Source organism: Zootermopsis nevadensis, unplaced genomic scaffold (genome assembly GCF_977971745.1).
Source record: "Zootermopsis nevadensis isolate Lab colony 2312 unplaced genomic scaffold, Znev_1.0 Znev_ptg000057l, whole genome shotgun sequence".
NCBI classification, from domain to species: domain Eukaryota; kingdom Metazoa; phylum Arthropoda; class Insecta; order Blattodea; family Termopsidae; genus Zootermopsis; species Zootermopsis nevadensis.
Genome location: NW_028259188.1, coordinates 246,768 through 267,050, shown reverse-complemented (window position 1 = coordinate 267,050; position 20,283 = coordinate 246,768). Strand labels below are relative to the sequence as shown.

Genomic DNA, 20,283 nt, shown 5'->3' with positions numbered 1-20,283 from the left:
TCCCAAATCAGCAGCATCGAACTCGTGACAGTTCACTGAAGGGTAAGTGTGACCTCCTCTTTTAGCATGGAACGTTTTATGGCCGAGCTGGAAGTGTCTCTGTGTCCGACGCTCCATCTCGCGACGTAAAGAGCGCGTACTTCGGCGCCTCATTTCGAAAGTCTCCCTCCCACAATCCATGTTCAACCCCGGTTTCGACCTTCAGACGTGTTCTTTTGTGCCAGTGTTTGAAATATCGGACATTTTACATGTAGACATTGAAGAGTTTCTTGAATATTACACTCGATACTTTTACGTTTTTGATAGACGCCGTTCGTCTACACACACGCGATGTTTTTTCCCTTCTCATTTGACACATTGAAGCCCGAAGCTCGTCTGAGTAACATTTAAGAATTCAGTCCGTACCGCGAAGAAAACACAACGCCTCACCGTTACAAAGATCAACTGTTTATAGTTTAGATGCGTCATGTTTGTGTTTAAAATTCAAATATATATTTATTATTCAAGTCTATACACAAACTTTTAAATTGTTGATGTTAAAATTTAAAATTAATATTAATATTTTGCGCCATTCATCGCTATCTCGATGTTACAATATTGCGCTTTAATACTACTACATGTTTCAATGTCATAGCATCATCTTCAGGTTTCCTTTTCTTTAAAACTACTCTATATTTATTAATGCAAGCTTTTCATTGATTGTAGATGTAGAATACTGTTGTGGGTGTTCCAATGATCTTATTATTATTTTGCATATTATGTTAGTTGTTCATTATTCAAGAGTTTGATGTGCAGTGTGTCCCCGTCTGATCACGTGAATGTCAGTCCATGTCAGTCAATTGGAAGAACTAAGTGTATATTTGAGGGTGATAAACGAACTCACCTTGTGGACTGGATTCATGTGCTACCAGGATGAAGACCGGTCGAGATATCTCGTTCGTAGCAGGCAGAATGTTACAAGTCGCTGTCACGACGTCTGTGTGTTTGCAGGGCTTTGCCATCAAGATGCGGTCCACATCACCGCCATCTTGGGCGAGTCAGTTGTGTTCAACTGCCATGTGGAGTTCCCCGGTGACCACCCGGTGCCCTACGTGCTGCAGTGGGAGAAGAAGGTAGGCGAAACGGTAGGCGACAAACTCTGTTCTACTCCTCTCGTTCGTACGTCAATGGTTTGGTTATCAGAACATCGCAAAATCGTAGCAAAATTCTGACGTCTCTTCGCCGTTCCCCCACAGCCGGCTTCCTCACGAAACAAGTCCTAGAGGAAGTGACGGAATCCACGAAAGACTCAACCCCACTGATGATCTCCTCGCCGCCAGATGTTAAAATATTTATTTGTTGTTTGTTTCATCTCTCACGACTGTCTAATAAGGAATTGAAGTTGATGAAGAAGGAAGCCCTCGTGTCTGGTGATGCTTGACTGAGCACCACAAATACTCGAGAGCTCGTTTCTTCTCCAATATCCAGTGCATATCGTCACACCTTATTTAATAATATCCCGCCCTTACTCATTTCCTTGCATTGCCACTGGTTATGCAGCCCGCATTATTTCACTGTTTATTAAGAAACTCCCTTCTCCCCATGTGATCAGGGCATTTAAAAAAAATGCGCCCATTCTCCATGCGTATTTATCGATTTCCAAGAAACTCCTTTTCTGTGACCAACAGAATCACAATATGGAGGAGAAAAGATGGGTTTTGGGCATTCATTATGAGGTCATGTGAGTTCCCTTGACCTCTGACACGCTTGTTACTGGGATGTGAGCTGGATTAGTTACCACAAAAGAGCTCAGTTCTTCTACTAGTGAATCAATAAGCAGCGACCTTTAAGTGCGTCGTGCTCGTTTAAAGATGTTGCATGTTTCATGGAGACGTAGTTCATCATATGACGTTCACGCCCCTCACAAGGCACTTCACTTCTGTGTAAGATTTTTCATGGTTTCTTGAGTGCCCTCAGTAAAAAAAAAAACCCATCAGTTTCAGTAAAAGTGAAATTGAGCGATCCACTGAAAGTTGAAAGGTTTCTGTTTTCTGATGTCTTGATCAGAATGACACTTGCTGTAGAAAAGAAAGGAAAAGAATTAAGCGATGTTGTTTCTGGGGTTAAGTGAGCAGCTTAGAGGTTCTACGCTCCCCTGCAGCGCCAAATTTTAAATCTTGAGTTGTAGTACATGACAGCTGCGGAAATCCAAATCAGAGTCATTTTTGTAAACTGATACTTAGTAGGCATTTATATTTGAGAGCTGCGTTTGTTCGAATGAAAAAGAACAGTCTACTACCACTTAAAGTAGACACACAGCAAAATTCAGGTAATCACTAGTTCTCCTTTATCGTGGAGATCGTGTCAAAATGTCAAATTTTCATTGGTTTTTGTAGACGGTCTCTCATTTGTATGACGTTGAAAGTCCTGATGATTGCGAGTGATGAATTGTGTAATGAAATTTGCCAAAAGTGACTGAGGGAAACCATGATAATTCTCTTTTAAGATTTTGGACCTCCATTTTGAGATTTGAATGTGAGATGCCACATACGAAAGCAAGAGGGCCCTAACTTCCAGAAGTTTTCTTAATTTTGTGGAAGTTATTCTTGCAGTAACATAGTTAAGATGCAGAGCTGTGGACATTATAAATATAGGCTGTAATGTTATGAATATTATGAGATTAAATGTTCCAGAACACTGAATACATTATATCTGTACTTTCTTCGTGCGATTGCATTTTATCCAGATTTTAAATTGAATGGATTAAAAAAATTGCAGTCTTCTGGGTTATTGCTCTGTGTAATCTGGTAGATTCATCTTCCTGATGATGGAGGCTGTATGACCTTTGAAACGTCTGTGGAAATCTACCAGACTACGTGGCACAGTGACCCAGAAGACTGCAATCATCAGACTCACCGCTGTGAAAACCTCAAACCCCACATTGAATGAATTACTCATTTTAGAAATTTAATTAGTTGTCTACTTTTATACTCGACAGAATATCATTTTAAGTATTTTAATGGTGTTTCTCGTAGTAATTTAACAACATATTGCACGTAATGGAAGGATGTGAACGCCTTTTTCAAAGAGCCGCGCTGACTGGTTTCAGGTCGCTGCATTTCCCCTGGAAATTTTGTATATGCACTGAGGGAGAATAAGAACACAGCGCACTGGGAGCGTAAAGAATGTGAGTTGAGAACCACTTAAACATAAACGCGCTGTAATTCTGAAATTCAGTTCTCTGAAAAATTATGCATATGAAAATCTCTGTCTGTGGAGCTGACGGAATTCCTCACAGCGGCTCAGCCGTCACTGAGAGCTGGTTCGAGCAGTGAACTGTGTGCCCTTGATTCCAAAACTCGAAAGGACTCTGTTTGTGTGGGAGACCAGGCTGTGGGCTCGCCAGTACTGCGGTCTAGTGTGGCAAAGTAACAGAACTTCAATGTCAGATGCCTTCCTTATATTTTAATTTTTTTTATTGAAAACTACATTTTTTTTGTAACATTAATGGCCTCTTTTTGCCACATGGGACAGAAGGACCTTCATGACAAGTCTAAAGAGAGAGAACAGAGGTGTACCATGCCGACCGACCCGTCACTTAATTTTCATTTGTTTGTAGTGGAACACTTAATTTGTATGTTTTTGCAATAATTATTATAGTTTTTTTTTAAACCTAGGGACACGTCAAGGACGATTTTTCCTTGTAACTTGAATTTTTGCTCACAAGGAACAGAACACATCCTGTTCCTTGTGCCTTTTTTGCTCAGATGTGGTTCTTCTGCTTAGGTTTTCGCTTTCATCATTTTTCTAGCGAGGTCAGTGTGCTGTTAACTTGACTTCACATAAAACAACAGCCAGTACTTGTAAATATAATGTTCAATTGACCTTATAAGCACTGTTCTTCTTTATAATTTTTTTGCCTGTAAATACTAACAACACTCAATTGTCTGTATAGTATCACATCCATATCCTGTAGGTCGCAGGATACCACATTTTGTTGTGAAGAGAGAGTAGCGAGGAAGGAGGGTGCTTGAAGCGCACAGCGAAACATTTTGATGCAATATGACTCTTTGATTTTAATTTTTAAAGCAAAGGATTGCTACATTTCGTCATAGGAGATACACGTTCCACGTTATAAGCGAGATAGGTCGCCTCGAAACCAATCCATTATCCTGTTTTTCTTCAGGATGTTCCAACATCAGTGAAAAGAAACCTCTCCTTTCACATCTTGGCACTTACGAACCACTTACAAATCCTACGAGTTAAACTTATGCTATAAAGAAATTGGGCGTGAGGATGCGGTCTGGATTAATCGGTCTCAACGAGGAATTTCTTGTCTAGCTAAGCAACTATTAGCTTCACAAGAGGGACCCTGCATCATGTAGGCTAATTTATCAAATAATTACAATAAAAGTTTTGTTGCAACTGAGATACCGCGTTCAAATTAATTTGAAGTGCCAAATTCTGTATGTTGACCCATTTTTGAGAAAATAAATGTTAAGTGATGTTCTTGGGCCACGTGAATCTTATGTCAGCTGAAGTCAGACAATTGATCCTGACGTTTTTAGGAATAAATGCTGAGGCATTACATTTTTCTTTTATTTTTGGGGACATTGCCTCATTTAAATTGATAGCAATTATATGAACAACACATGCAAAAGAAATTTTTTGTTTGTTTGCGTGTAAACCAGCCCAGAATCATTCTCATGAAAGGATCGTTGGCCTTTTCTATCTCTTCATTTACAATTTGTATGTTGTGGTGTCTAGCAATAAAATACCTAGTAACGCATACGTATAAAGGAGTAATGTTTGACGTCAGCCAAAATCAAGTTTCTCCATGTTTGCTCAGTAACCAAATAAATAGGGGCTTGTCGTCATGGCAACAGCTGTCAACAAGCCTTTACTGTGAAATCTTACACAACTGTGCTTTCTGTCTCTCATATTCTCGACCATATTTTGTACGTAAATAACTCATGAAATAAAAACTATTTCCTGCATCTTGACTCCGGTAATGTCTTCCGAGAATTAGTTGTGTTTCTACCTTCATTGTGCTTCTGAAGCAAATGCATATTTTCTGATTATACTGTTGATGCCTTAATTCATAGGCAATGGAACACCAGGCTTTTCTCATAATTTTCATATCTAATGTACGCTTTGCCCCACGGATGTCTTCGTCTCAGCGTTAATGTGCATTTAAAAAATGTTAATTGCCGTAAATCAAAATATTCACTTCGTCCGCTCTCAAAAACGTGTCTGTGTTCTATAAAGGCCAGTTGGAGAGCCCTTGGTTATACTGACAGAGGAGATTTTTAAATTGTGTTTTGAGGAGACATTCTGTCTCCATCTCCAGGGCTGATGATGGAGACAAAAATGTTGGTATCTACCTGTAAGTGTGCATGGCATGACGACCCAGAACAACAACATTGTCAGAGATGAGGTTTGTTTTCTTGGGGGTACAAACTGAACTTTTGAATTTTTACGGTGGTAATAAGTTGTTAAAACAAACTTCGATCTCGTTCTCACATCTGTTAACCTCCACCTTACATGCGTCTCTGTAGCAAACGTTGTTCCTGAACTCGCTCCTCGATCTTAGCAGTTGGGACTGTGACACGTACACTTAGTGTTACAAGAATTATTCGTTTAAATTGTTAATTATGATTATTGTTATTACTATTTAAAATGATAGTATTCTATAGGCCTGTATAAACCAGTATTTCATGAACAACTGCATTCTCATTTCAATCGGAAGGAGATTATAAATAAAAACTAAAAACTTGTAAATCGTAATGTTTGTGATTGTCCTTTTGCTGTTAACCTCAAATGTGTGCTGAGAAATATTTGGCCATGTTGCAGCCTATGTATGTAATTTAGTTCATGTAGTCACTAAGGAAATTTTTAAAAAAATATTTTAAATAAATAACCAAAAAATAAAGGGAAAATCTATCTCTGTTCATAAATTTTTTGTGATTAGTGAGAGAGTATCGAAGTAGTGTCTTTAAGATGAGAACTTTTAATAGCATCTTGAAATGTTTTTTGACATCAGAATCGTTTTCTATGACAGAAACTTATTTTCTTTTGCGGCAGGTGTTCCGTACACACTGCAGATGGTGGACAGAAGACAAAGCTTAGGTTTTAATAAAAGTGAGAGAATTTTTGGCAAGGACCACTGCATCCAGACTGGCTCTGGGGTCCACTGGGTTTCCTATCCAATGACTACAGAGGGCTCTTTCCTTTGGGGGGGGTAAATCATCCGGGGCATGAAGATGTCCACCCGGCTCTGTGTCGTTCTAAACGTGTCATCATTTACCTCTGCTCCTTATGTACACATATATGGCGAAAGCAAATTTACCTATTGCAGATACCTCGGACACATACCGACGGAACAGTTACTGAACTTACGATGCTAGACATATTCCCTCAATAGTTCTACTCGGCTGTGTTCTGTCTCGCGCTGTTCTCTCTTCATGTCTTCATGATGTGGATATTCTGTATATCTCGATACTGGATGTATCCTGCTCATTACGAGTCGCCCCTTCCGCCCTCACCACTGCCCCATCTCATATCTCTGTCTCTCTCTATCTCTGTGGCTGTAGGGGTGCTTTGGCTTGATACCTTATCAAAGTGTATTTGCTTAAACTGTATTTATTTATTTATTTATTCTGCATATTATGGTGGCTTATTTTTTATTTGCTGGACTATCTGCATGTCTGATAATCTGGTTCTTTACTGAAGCGGTGACTTCACTGTTTCCGTCGCTGAGCACTGAAACAGTTTTTACGCAATGAATATTCACTTGTGTGTTGTTTTTTTTTAAAAAATGTGCATAGCAAGTGAGTTTAATTTATAGGTATGTAATGCAGTGCATGGAATAATGTTTTAAATTTATTTTTAGGGTAAGCAAGTGTTTGTTTCAGACGGGAGCACAGGGAACGAAATTACTGAAGTACGATTTAGCAATCCCTTTACACGTAGCGTGTACGCTAATGTCGTAATAGACATAAGTTAAACCTGCCATCAGAGATCTTTTGTTCCTGTTAACAACAGTGTTCTTTGCTCCCTTCTAATAATTATTCTTAGACAGTTTGATTAATTTGGGTGTTAATAATTCATGCCCTTACGCCTCCGTGCTATTCAGTTGCTAGCTGTGCATGTGTACATAAGGTATAGAACGTTTTAGTAAGGTACAGTGGTGTTAAATGAAAATGATCACATTTCCTGTGTCAGTTTATTTTTTTAAACTGTTAACGACATTTAGTATAAGACTCTCTGGCTGATTGTTATTGGTACATTTTCTTGAAAAATTGATTATATCGACATTGAAATACGTCCAGTTGTACTTGAAGTACAGAAGGAGAGGTTTATGGTTACATCACTTTCAACACATGACTGTACCATCAGATATTTGTCCCTGAAGAAAGTTGTATTGAAATAACATGTGTTTTATTTTAATTTTTTATTGCATGCATAATGGATATTACGTCATGTGTTTGTGTTTGTCTTCCTCTGCATAAATATTTATGCTCCCCAAGCAAATGAAATTTGATATGCTGCAAGTTAATTCCATCTGTACATGCGGTACTCCATGTGGTTCAAAAGTTGATACGGATTGCGTGCCTTCGTAAATGAAATTGTCTTGGCTACGGTGTTCACTGAGGAAATCTGAGTGCGATAAGGTCTGATTTATATACTTGCACACCGAAATCTTCCCCGAAGCTATCCCCCAAAATAAAACCCTCCGTATAGGAGTTATATACGACGTGCATAATTATTTCGTTCAATCATCATTTATAAAACAACAGAACTCATTTGAATTTAAATTTTTGTAAAATTTTAAAGATAAACGTAAAGAAGTGTATTAAGTTTATTAATGAAGGTATGTCACAGATATTTTGGAATGAGCTAAAACTTCTGATCTGTGCCCCAACTGAGGACGTACCTCATCCACCAGTCAGAAACACATACGACATCTTGCAATTGCATGGTGACCTGCTTATGTGGTATTTGCTACTTTGTTAAGGTCATATGTTGACATGATAGTGAGCATGTACTGCATACAAATGGAAATATATCGTCTGGGGGAACAGGATAGATATTTAATTTAGAATTGAATTTTGTGCTGTGCTAATTTCTAATTGCTTTTTTGCAAGGTATACTGAATTATCCTATCTCAATTCAAGAATTTCTCCACATTTTGAACAAAAACCACATATAAGCAGTTGATGCAAATGTGCAATATAATCATCTTTGGGCGTTCTTACGGAGGATTGGGCTTACGTGAATGTGTGTTCCTGTTTCAGACACACATCCTTGTACCAAATTAAGGAAATTTTTGAGGAGTTTAGATTCTGAAGAAGGCTGTCTTTTGGGATGTTGCACCCTGTAGTCTAGTAGATGCTGACTATTGTATCAGGAGAGCTCACTAACCGCATCATTACCTTGATGGTGGAGTCAGTATGTTCTTCTGAAATGTCCCAGAAAACTGCCATCTTCATACTTATCTCCATGAGAGCCTCAGATATCACCAAGTTAGATACTGATTAATAGGTATAAATTACTAGTGATGAGTTAGTGGTACATTTTGGAAAATAATCATAACGTATGGCAAAGTACATGTGACATTATGAATTAAATATCCATGTTATTTCCCCAAGTAATTTTACAACTCTGACAATTTTTGTTACCTGTAAAAAGTATGTTCTGGCTGCCGTGCTCTGACGGGAGATACTTACGAATGGGAAACAAGACACATTTTTCTGTTGTGTATATAATTAACATTGCACAAAGCAGAACGTACTTCACACGAGACAAATTTGTTTTCGTGTTTCACCACATGACGAAGTTGGAACTCCCACTTTGCTTTTGTCACTGAAGCTTCTTGTAATTTGTATAAATATGTGTCACCACACGTCAACATGTTGCACACTTGGTACTGTATACTTTTTGTGAAGCTGAAGTTTTTTTTGTCAGCATGTCGTTCGCTAAATGAACCCATCGTAACGGGGCCCACGGTGAATTAAAGTCAGGATATTAAGTTACTTTACATATTTGTAAATGCTAACAATTTTGGGCCAAAATTAAAAGGTTTCAGAAAAAGAATAGCAATTCTGTACAGTTCGTTACATGATATATTATCTCTTGAAGAGTATATTAACAATCTTAGCATTTATTAGAACAAAATTAGAAGATTTTGCATTTTTCTCTGGACAAAAGGTTGTTTTTGAACAATTGAAGTAAGAAACTTTATATTACTAGGCTAAAATTTTCTCTCATACAGAATTTTAGGTCCTAATATTATATTACTATCACTTTTGATATTCTGTTTTAAGGTTAGAATTTATCTGTTTCATAACAATACAAGAAGGCATGAAAATAATTTAATTCTTTCATCTCTGTAGAGCAGCTGTTGGCAACCCATGGACCTTGCAACATTTTTATGCAGTCTGTGACATAATTTTGGAATTTGCTAGTATGAGAAGGGTGTCAGCTTTCTGCTACTGAGTAGAATATTCATACATATATGTTTTTTGTCTAAGCGTAAGGACAATTGTAAAAAGAAAAAAGTGCTCATCGCTGTTGGTATCAAACGAACAGAAATTTTATAACCAGGCTAATATTAATTTGGCTAAGGTCTTAGGTCATACACGTTAATTTTTAAATTAAAGTGTGAAAAAGTATATGGATTTCAAAAGCAAACAAATTCAATAGGATAGAGGGGCTGTGCAGAGTAACAGTTATATCACCTTCAGAATATAATACAATTTATTTTTTAAAATGACAAGTTTTCTGGATATTTTCCACCGTCTAATAAAATCATAAAATTGCTCGACGTTTCGGAGACGGGAGTCTATCTCCGTCTTCAGGTAAAACCTACTCTGTTGGGCCCATTCGATAGAGCTAATCCCTGTCTCCAGACGTGGTGCAATTTTATGATTTTATTAGACGATGGAAAACATTAAAAAAAAAACTTGTCATTTTAAAAATGCACCATCATCACAAACTTTTAGATTTGAAATTTATTTCTTCTTCTAAAAAGTAGCACTTTAAGGCCAATTGAGAGATTATTATGAAGTTACTTGTGGAAAATATTACCATTGTCTGCGAGTTAAAGAAATAGAGTTTCACTTAACTTCCATAACTTTATTAATTTTTGTGGCCCTAGACGGAGATGTAAATAAAAAATGTGACCTGCTGTAATTGAAAGGTTGCCAACCCCTGCTGTAGAGAGTATAGGAGGAATTATAAACTGTTATTTTGCAGCTTCATTGTTTTTCTGCATACGGTGTCCATCCGAATTCCTCAGACTTGGTCTCGAAGTATTGCTCCATCTGCGTGCGTGTAATTTTTAACTGAAAGAAAATGTTTTATGTAAACATTTTTGTCACAGTTGTATATTTGCTGACATAATGAAATACTTCATTTCTGCTTGTTTTAAATATTAAAGCTGTATATTTTTCATGTGACAGCCATTTTGTTTTAAATTTCATAAAGCAATGATTTCAGTAAAAGTTTATTATTTTTTAAGTTCCTTCGTGATGAAGAATTTCAGTATCAAGTTAATTGTCAAAGAGAATTTATGTGATTAGCAGAGAACATATTCATTATTGACAGATATTTATGGTTATATTTTATCATTGCTGACAGTGGTTGTAGTTGTGATTATTTTCAATTTAATGTAACAAAGTTATACGTTAGGGCATCAACGCCTTAAACTTGGATCTTCTTTTTTAAATGAGGATTTTTTTTAAAATCGATAATATTTTAAGACTGAATTCATTTGCAGTACATTCAGCTTATGTTAACCTCTTCCACAAAAACGGTTGTGTGATGACATATTTGGACAAATTACATTAGATTTTTCATGTTATTTTTTTTATTGCATATTAATTCTCATTAGTATGCAAATGATTGAATTTGTCTACATGTCTGCGCAAAACATTTTTATTAATTTTTTGTCTTTTATATATATATATCTCACCCCCTCCACCATCCGGACCCTGGGCGTTTATCTCGGTGCAGTTTCTTATCCCATATCACGAGATGGAGTCCCCATTCCCTTCATGTTAAACAAATTGAATGTGGTTAGGTTACAAATCCAGGTCTGCAGAATTTGATACACATAGTTGCCTGTGCACTATTGCACATCTCATAATACGCACCTACAATTAATATTAATGATTTCTACTATTTAAACATGTAATTAGTAAAAATATGTTAAGAAATTAAACGCGTACCGATTGAGTTTTACATTTTGTATGTTGCCTGTGCAAAACGGAGAGTAAAAGTTAAAATACTTCATACATGGATGGTTGGTATCATTGTACAGCCACCATTGAAATGAATAATGTAAAAAAATTATCGTTGGATACTTTTATGGCATCACAATCCAGCAAAACATCATCATCATCATCGTTTCCAGTGCTCTGAGAACTTCAAATTGGTTCCATGTGCTGGAAAACAAAATCAATCATTTTTATTACCTTCAGATCATTCCGCTGTTTAACCTCTCCACGTAGAATATCTTTGCTGTCCATATTCGTTGGTCGCTTTATCACCGAGTATAAATATTACGCCTTCTGTTATGAACAGTGCTTGTATAACTAGGTGCAACAGCGTATTTAGTGGCTTATAGTAAGCACTGGGCTTGTAGAATTTCTCTAAAATATACACATTTCTCTTAATTGTTGCAACATTAATGCATAATCAAGTAACAAATTTCTAGCAATGGTTTTTTTTTAACATTTATGTTATTTTCTCTGGAGTCATATGCAATATTTGTAATATTTTGATATTTTAAAAGCAATTTGTATCTTTTTCTTGTAGAATGACCATTACAGATTTCACTCGAATGTTGTCAGCAACTTTTTACGTTGTTGGTTGATTTTTCTGTAGTATATTGTTTGTACTTTCCAGGACTTTACATTTTAAATCAACACAGTGACTGTTGAGATATGAAGGTGGTAAACTTTGTGTTTTGTGTGATATATTTGACTTGTATCATCCTGGGACTGGTTCTGCAAATTGCGCCCATCCCGGTGATGATCTCTGTAGGGTTTGGAGATCCCGATCTACATCTGGTATGACAGTTACCCCACACATAGCGGCGAGGGGTACGAGGGGCGCGTGTCCAGAGTTTCGCCTGACTCCCCCTATGGTCTTGCTTCCCTCAACCTGACCAACATCCGCGAGTCGGACCAGGGGTGGTACGAATGTAAAGTGGTGTTCCTCAATAGGAACCCTGGCTCCAGGAATGGTACCTGGTTCCACTTGGATGTTCATGGTGAGTACTGCTTAATGGTGATTACTAGGGATGCGGGTACTTCTCATCCTAGCATTTGTAGGGCGTATTTTGGTGGACTTTTTTAAACAGACTTCATTGTTGCATGTGGACACTTTTGTTATTTTAGAAAATTGTCATAAATTTGAAGTAAACTTCAACCAAGATTCAGTTACAGTCAAGTCAATTTTTGATACGGATTTTACCAGACGTTTTGGTCGTCCTGGAATCGTTGCTTTGGCCTTCGCTTCAGACTTGTCGTCTAAACAAATGCACGTGAGGCATTGGGAAAATGCACAAAATATGAAGCAGAAGAACAGACTCTGGGAAAGTTGCGTGGTAGAAGAATGAAGTCACCTTTAATTGTGTTGGAGGGTGAGAAGGGGCTGGGTGGTCAGAAAGACACACTAGTATATTCGCGTCTGTTTCAAAAATACTAACATATATTATTGACTGCTAGGCCATAATATTTTTGGGTTGTCAGTATTAATTGAGAGTCAGGAGTAGATAAAAAGTGAGAATTACTTGTAAGTACACGTAGATTTCAATTCCGTTGAACGAATACTGCGTATCAAATTAGAAGACAGAAGGTAGAAAACTAATGGTGGTCAGAGGCAAAGTGGTAGAAGGAGGTCAGAATTTGTTGCATTTTAGTGTAGTGGCCGTTCATCGAAGTGGGGGCAGGCGACTTCTGCGCTGAAATGAGTACACAAAAATTATGTATGGAGGCTCGTGTTTATTGTGATGTCATAAGACTGGATGAATCTTGTTTTGTCCATGAATTTTGACCTAAGAATGTCAGAAGCATTCACATTGGAATGTGTTAGATTCATGCATAAAATTGTCAGGATTTGCAATCCAGATTAATAATTAATAATAAATGTTTCTGTGTGAAAGAACTACTTGTGACAAGCGATGTATCAGGATCTATTTGTGTGGACAATGGATAGTTGGGAGGAATATATTGAAAGTGGGGATGAATTTTGTGACGTTCTTCAGGCATTACAAAGCTGATTGCTGCTTCTTGATTGTCGTTAATACATGTAGGATGGAAAGTGGTTGTAATTATTACCTGTGTTAGTAAGGCATGATTTTACATACATGGACTTTCTTGCGTATTGAAGTGTACATTAATTTCCGCATTTGGAATATAAATGCATGATTATTTGAATACTTTGTTTTGTATGCATTTAAGTTCCATCCCTAGCAAATCACCATTGAAGGAAGTTGAGGTGGAAGTGAGTACCATTCCGCGGTATGGAACTTATAGGGGAAGACCACTTTATGTTTTTGGTACTACCTGGCTACTTTAACTTTTAATCTGCTGCTTGGATTTGCTACAAGGAACAAAGGCGAAGTACTTGTTGACTAGTACTAGTCGATTATGATTCTGCTATACTGTCACTCAGTATGTAACTTTACCAGTGTTTATTGTATTACAGCACTTCACAGCAGTCACTGCTTGAGGCGTGTGTTGGGCGATGGTACAGTGGAATCATAATTTTACGATAGCACAAGAGGGTGCTATGGTACAAGCTTATGCTAGTAATGTGAGTTATCCTTCCCCCACCACGAAACCAGATCACTACATTGCTTTGTTCATTCAACACTGATGTGTCTGGACACTAGTTGGGGCATGGAATGTCCTCTTGTTGCTACTTCTACAGTTTCTCCTGCATTAGTTCTGAACATTGAGGCATGTTGATGAGGTCACTTAAAGACAGAATTTTTGGTTGTGTTTTGTGTGATATATTTGACTTGTCTTGTCCTGGGACTGGCCGCGCTATTCGCGTCTGTCCCGGTGATGATCTCTGTAGGGTTCGGAGATCCCGGTCTACATCTGGTATGACAGTTACCCCACACATAGCGGTGAGGGGTACGAGGGGCGCGTGTCCAGAGTGTTGCTCGACTCCCCCTATGGTCTCGCTTCCCTCAACCTGACTAACATCCGTGAGTCAGACCAGGGGTGGTACGTGTGTAAAGTGGTGTTCCTCAATAGGTCGCCAGGTGTCGTAAATGGTACTTGGTTCCACTTGGATGTTCACGGTGAGTACCATATAATGGTGGTTACGTTGTATGCAGATACATACTTAAGCTTGCAGCCTGCAGGTCTAGCTTTGCGCTTTGGATAGGATGTATTTACACATTTGCATGTTTTACATACAGTAACATATTCAGTCGTGCTGAAATTTTGATATTAATTTCAAAGCAGAGTTTGCTTTGAAAATGCCTGAGTTTATTTCAGGTGAATCTTCCTGGAGTGTAACTTTGTATGTGCACAACCTCACTTCATGTGCACGTACGTGTAAAATGCATGCCAACAGTGACAAAAATACATACGCACTGTCACCCAGCTTGTGCACATTGGAACGTATGTTATGATACTAACTGTCGTCATGGAAATGAGAATGTGGATTAACAGAGTATCAGGAGTGTGGTAGCAGAAATTAATAACAGATTGTTTAACCGCTCAACATGAAGATTGTTATGCAAAATGAAGTCCGTCAGGACCCCTTACTTTATTTCTGAAAGTCTTAACACGGTCGGCAATTGCTGACTTTGGAAGAGAGGCTACAGATTTAAGAGTGACTCAACAGACTCGTTCTGTATTTTTTTTTGACCTCATATTAGGTTAAGTGAACGTGGGGCTGGAAGCTTATAATTTATTTATGGTTTAATAATGCTGTGGACTACATGGAAAAGTTTCACGTTCCAAAACTCTCAGACTTAAATGTTTCCTCCACATGCCAAATGTCAAACCTAACCTAGATTTCAGAGAGGCGTGTGTGTACTACACAGGAATCAACCTATTCAGTAATATTTAAATCAGAATTTAAAGGATTGTCCCTTATCTCACTTCTTCTCTGTAGAAACATTTGATTTAATTGAATATTCTTAAATGTTGGAACTGTTTACTAAGATAACATTTTGTTGTCATAATTTCTTCGCTGTGTGTAATATGCTATTCATATAAAATAAGATTGGTGTGTAGAAGCTGAAACATCTGACTTAAGATTAAGTTCTGAATTAGTGGCTTAGTGCCTTGAAGATCTGCAGAATGTAAATACATTCTAATTTCATAAACAAATCATTTGATTACAGTTATCTGTCATTTATTTAATGACACTTTTGGTAGATCAGACTGTATATCACTGAATGTTAGGATGATTAATGATTGGGAAGGATGTGGAAGGAAACCATCATAGCCTGATTTTAGGTAGTATTCCCCACATTTTTGTGGAGGGAATGAGGAAAACTATGAAGATTGCTGTCTTCTGGGTTGTGAAAACCTCAAATCCTACGAGGAAAACTATGTCAGGCATCAGTCAGGAAAGCCAGGCTAGTATTTGAACACAGGATCTCCTGAATATTAAGTGGAAGTGCAGTCGCCTAACTGCAATGTTGAGTAACCAAATAAAGAAATAGCCACTAACTGCTTTATAAGAGAAATTTATAAAAATCGTTAAATTAAAGTAGTTTTTTTCTTGACGTTATGTTCAGGTATGAAGTCTCAAGCATATCTGTGTTTCTTACTTCAGTTCCCAGCATGCTGATGGTTTTTATGGCAGAGTAGCAGAACATGTCCTCATCCTCCTGTTTTTGTGGCTGGAGTTTGGCGTAAAACTTTGATTTTAGGAAAGAGCCCTGATCTACATATGTGCAGTACACGTGTTACCAACCATGACTAAAAAGCAGAATTGTAATTTTCTGATACGCTGAGGAGTCCTGAAGCCAAAAGCTCAACAATTTTCTTAAATGTTCTTTTAAAAACGATCGTTGCATCTTGTGGTTTGCAATAGGCATGCAGATTTCAACATGTCGATGTCTTGTCGCTAGTAATCACCATTTATGTTTTGCTCCCATTAAACATCCAAGTGGAAGTGGGACCATTCTTCAATGCAGAAACCTACAGAGGATACCACGTTATTCTGGTGCTGAGCTCCGGCACCCGTTTCTAATTTAGTGCCTCGATGCGAGACTTTTTTTATTATCTATCCTGAGGCCTCACGCAGCTTATTCTGATGTTTGGGAAACTGAAACTCCCCCTCTTCATAGCTTGGTGCTCCATATTTTCCCCCATACGTACACTTACCTCACTCTATAATGAATGCGTAGAGACATTTCCATACCTCTAGTAAGCCCAAGTCATACATTTGCATTTGTTTTAATTACGTTAGTGGTGGACATTTCCAGCTGATTCCACCAGCTGGATCTGTGAGTTAGACTTTGAGAATCTGTGAACTTTCCATCACTCTTAAAGCGAGCGAGTATCATAGTTTGAAAATCGAGCAATTAGTATAAAAAGTGCAAGGGATTATTTCTGATTTTGAATTTGTATAGAAACACTTTTTGCATTTAAACAAGTCAGAGGTTTGGATTTTTTTGTCTTGATATGAAATGGAACCTGTTCAAGTTAGACATTTGCATCATGTATGTATTTATACTTCAAGAACTGAGGGAGGGAGGGGGTCACTTGAAGATGACGGCTTTGCTTCAGTCAGTCAGATTAATTTTACGACTTTAGGAATATTTTGTTAGGCGTCTTATTTCTTTGCTGTTTATAATATATGGCATTCTTATATACTGGAAGTGTTGGTATCCTTTGGTGTGATACTGAAATAATCATTATGCCTTATTTCAAATAAAAAAATTTCCAGTTTTGTTTTAATCAACTAGACAGCCTGTGCTATTATTTGTTTTAAATAGAACAACTTTTGTAACAGTTTATAATTATAGCCATTTTCATTAATGTGTTTTCGCATCATAAAAATACAGCAGACATTTACATACAAAATTGAAAATGGTTGTAGAGTCTTCCGATCCAGCCTCTCAGTTTACAGCAAACATGACTTTAAGATATATGTCTTCCTTAGTCAAGCAATACAAGTTTCTTTTTACTCGCTGGACGTACATGTAAAATCATGTGATGAGGCAGAATGTCTTTACAAATGAAATGTACAGAAGTGACTGTCTTATGTACTTTATACTTCTTACAATGCAGTGATATAAAGTTCCAAATTTGGAAGCTCAGAAACAACGTTCTGTAACACACAACAGTTGTGAAACCTGAAGAAGACCCTAAGTGATCAGGAGATGTCTCACACAGGCCATGGTTGTGTTATTTATGCTGTGTGTTCACATGTCTCATCCTGGGACTACGGTTCGGTCCCGGTGATGATCTCTGTAGGGCTTGGAGATCCCAATATACATCTGGTACGACACATACCCCACACATAGCGGTGAGGGGTACGAGGGACGCGTGTCCAGAGTGTCGCTCGACTCCCCCTATGGTCTCGCTTCCCTCAACCTGACCAACATCCGTGAGTCGGACCAGGGGTGGTACGAATGTAAAGTGGTGTTCCTCAATAGGTCGCCACCCCAAAAGAATGGTACCTGGTTCCACTTGGCTGTTCATGGTGAGTATTCTTGATGGCAGTTGTGCTCCCCCCCCCCCCCCCCCCCCCCCCCGTGCACCTGCCTCCGTGTGTGTAGCTGTTTAATTATTCTGTCAAAAACTTGTACTTCTTTTCTGAAACTTTCCCACCTGCCTTTGGCCCTCAGACTTGGTTAATTGTCTCCTCTTCTCGAGTGTTTAGACAGCATCGTACAGGAACGCTTGGTCTTTATTTTATTATTATTATTATTATTATTATGAAATTGAGAGATGAAGTAAGAGTTCTTTATATGCAACAAAGAGACTGTATTGAAGACAGACTGAAACAATTCCAGTTTTTCTCCAGTGCCGAAGCAAGCAGAATTTGTCTGTGACAAAATCTTGGATGAAGTTTACTTTTATTCTGTTATGGTCTTGGTCTCTGTTTGGACAATTAGGATATGGTAAGTGATGTCGGTGCATTCCTAAATTTATGTAGACCTACGTTTAAACTTTGGTATGTCGAGGTTTGTATTAAGCATGCCTGTGTACTATAGTGTATTCCAGACCTGCCTCTGATCTGACTGTAGTGTATTTTACGTACGTTCACTAATGATTTAAAAATAAATGCTACTTGATATGTTACTATAAAACCACTGTACTTATCTTTAATTCTTACACATAGAATTGGCCTCGGCTTTTACCTTAAAATATCTAACATTGTTTATGTACACTAAATACTATTTTTTTTTTTTTTTTGCATAACTGTAAGTTGAAATTACCTGTGACCTCTTTAAGTAGCATTCTGCATGACCTGGCAACCATGTTTGCATTACCATATGGCTGAGGCAGTTTCAAGAAGGTCGGTGGGTTGCATTCATGTAATAACTGCATGGCGTTTCTAGTGCCCACAGGTCAGAGTCTGTCTTCAAGTTGCTGTAGTGTCATCTATTAATGTGAATTAAAAGTGAAACAGTTGGAGGCAGAGAGCATCTTCTGGAATAATCTGGCTGACTCTTGAGAAGTTACCAGTTGCTCAACTGCTTAAGAAATTTCCCACTTACATTGAAACCCTTACCTCAAAGAACTGAACTGGAACAGCTGCATTTTGTTCTCATTAATGAAGACATAACTCACAATTCAATGTTTAATATTCCTTTATGCAAAGTCATAAGTCTTAAGATCTTCTGGGTTAATAATCATCAGATGTTGGGGACAGAGACAGTCCCTGAAACGTCAGTTTTATTGTTTAACCATTTGAAACGGCTGATCGCCCGAGAAGATTTTATTGAGTTACGTCGCCACGAAAGCTTCAAATCATATATCTTCTGGGTTATTGCATCGTGTAGTCTGATAGAATTTTACCAACACTTCAGAGGTCCTTGTACCTCCATCATGATGATGATGATGGAGGCAGCAAGGACCTCTGAAACCTATGTAAACTTCTACCACAGTACACAGAGCAATAACCCAGAAGACAGCCATCTTCGGAGTCACCGCTGTGAAAACTCATATCTTACGTGACGAGTCTTGTTGAAGAAACTGTTACGTGCCGTCAGCTTCATTACTGCTCTCTCAAAAAGCGTATACACATTATTAAAGACAAAAATATATATGCCGTATTACAGACGTACATTATATTTGGTATGTGGAGAAGAAATGGTTTATGTCATTGGGTCACTATTGTAGATTTTCATTATCCATGATCGTCTAGGTAGTCTCTTGACTGCAGTGACAAGTTTCTGCAGCCGTGCGTTAGTTAGATTGTCCTCAAGTGGCTTTAAATACATTTTCTCTTCTTTCTGGAAATGTAACATCTTCAAAATTTGGAGATGTTTTACCATGCTGACATCTTCACCACATGATTCCACTTTTCGAGAGAACTGAGATATTTCTATCAGGAGCAAATGCATCATTTACCCCCTAGAATAACTTCAGTCCAAGCCTTTGCTCTATGTTGGAAGGCTTATATACACTGTTTCCTATAAAAACGACATGATGCACCTAGAATGTTTTGATTCTTGAGGGGTAGCAGTACACATGACGCCATTGGGCTTGAACCAAGCTTCACCATGCCCACGAACTTTCTGTCTGCCATCACACATTCCTCAGTTATTTCTTTTAGACGCTAATGTTGTCTGTTGGATATGTCACATTAAATGTCTTCCTTTAAATGTGTATGCTATCCTTATTAACTTGTGTATTAATTTTTGAGACATTCTACTGCATTTTTAATAAATTATACTGTAATGAATGGGTAGAGACTTGCAGAACTGAACTTTAGGTTCACAATTCTCATAACAGTGACACTTAAAAGAATGTGATGTAATTTTTATGTTTATAAATTCAGGAAGTAGTTTATCCACGTTTTAAGATTAAAATTGAGTTATATATGTTAATACATTATGGTGTTTATATTTTGAGATGTTTTTATATTAGTGCACGTGTATTTACTGTAATTAGAAGGGAAAAAATCGGTAAGTTAGGTTAGGTTAGTTTAAAATACAGTCACTTGGCTGACTTAGCCAAATTTAGTACAGTACCAGAGATATAAGTTATGTCTAATTTTATTAAAATCTGTGTCTGTAATATCTTTGTGTCCAGAAGGCTGATTCTCTTCCTGTAGAAGGAATGTCTTTTCTGATTTTGTAACTTC

The 20,283-nt window shown here is 37.7% G+C and overlaps 1 protein-coding gene and 1 long non-coding RNA gene across 19 annotated transcripts in view; one reads left to right on the top strand and one right to left on the bottom strand.

Moving 5' to 3' along the window:
- Positions 1 to 20,283, top strand: part of tutl (immunoglobulin superfamily member turtle) — a 171,210-nt gene that overhangs the window by 100,639 nt on the left and 50,288 nt on the right. For 7 of the 17 annotated variants that reach the window (XM_087361314.1, XM_087361316.1, XM_087361320.1 and 4 more), the window contains 2 exons: positions 991 to 1,124; positions 14,071 to 14,299. In XM_087361314.1, coding sequence (XP_087217440.1) covers positions 991 to 1,124; positions 14,071 to 14,299 — 363 coding nt within the window. Of the gene's footprint in view, positions 1 to 990; positions 1,125 to 11,434; positions 11,608 to 11,647; positions 12,257 to 14,070; positions 14,300 to 17,441; positions 17,671 to 20,283 lie in introns of those variants that run through there. The other 10 variants (XM_087361322.1, XM_087361317.1, XM_022074549.2 and 7 more) reach the window with 7 other exon arrangements.
- LOC110834909 (uncharacterized) lies at positions 7,191 to 11,297 on the bottom strand. Of its 2 annotated transcripts, XR_002544722.2 has the most exons (3): positions 11,211 to 11,297; positions 10,955 to 11,032; positions 7,191 to 10,325 (listed from the first exon to the last, which is right to left on the bottom strand). It is a non-coding gene; the product is annotated as an uncharacterized LOC110834909 (long non-coding RNA). The 2 variants fall into 2 exon arrangements; XR_002544721.2 differs by lacking the exon at positions 11,211 to 11,297 and having other exon boundaries at positions 10,955 to 11,176.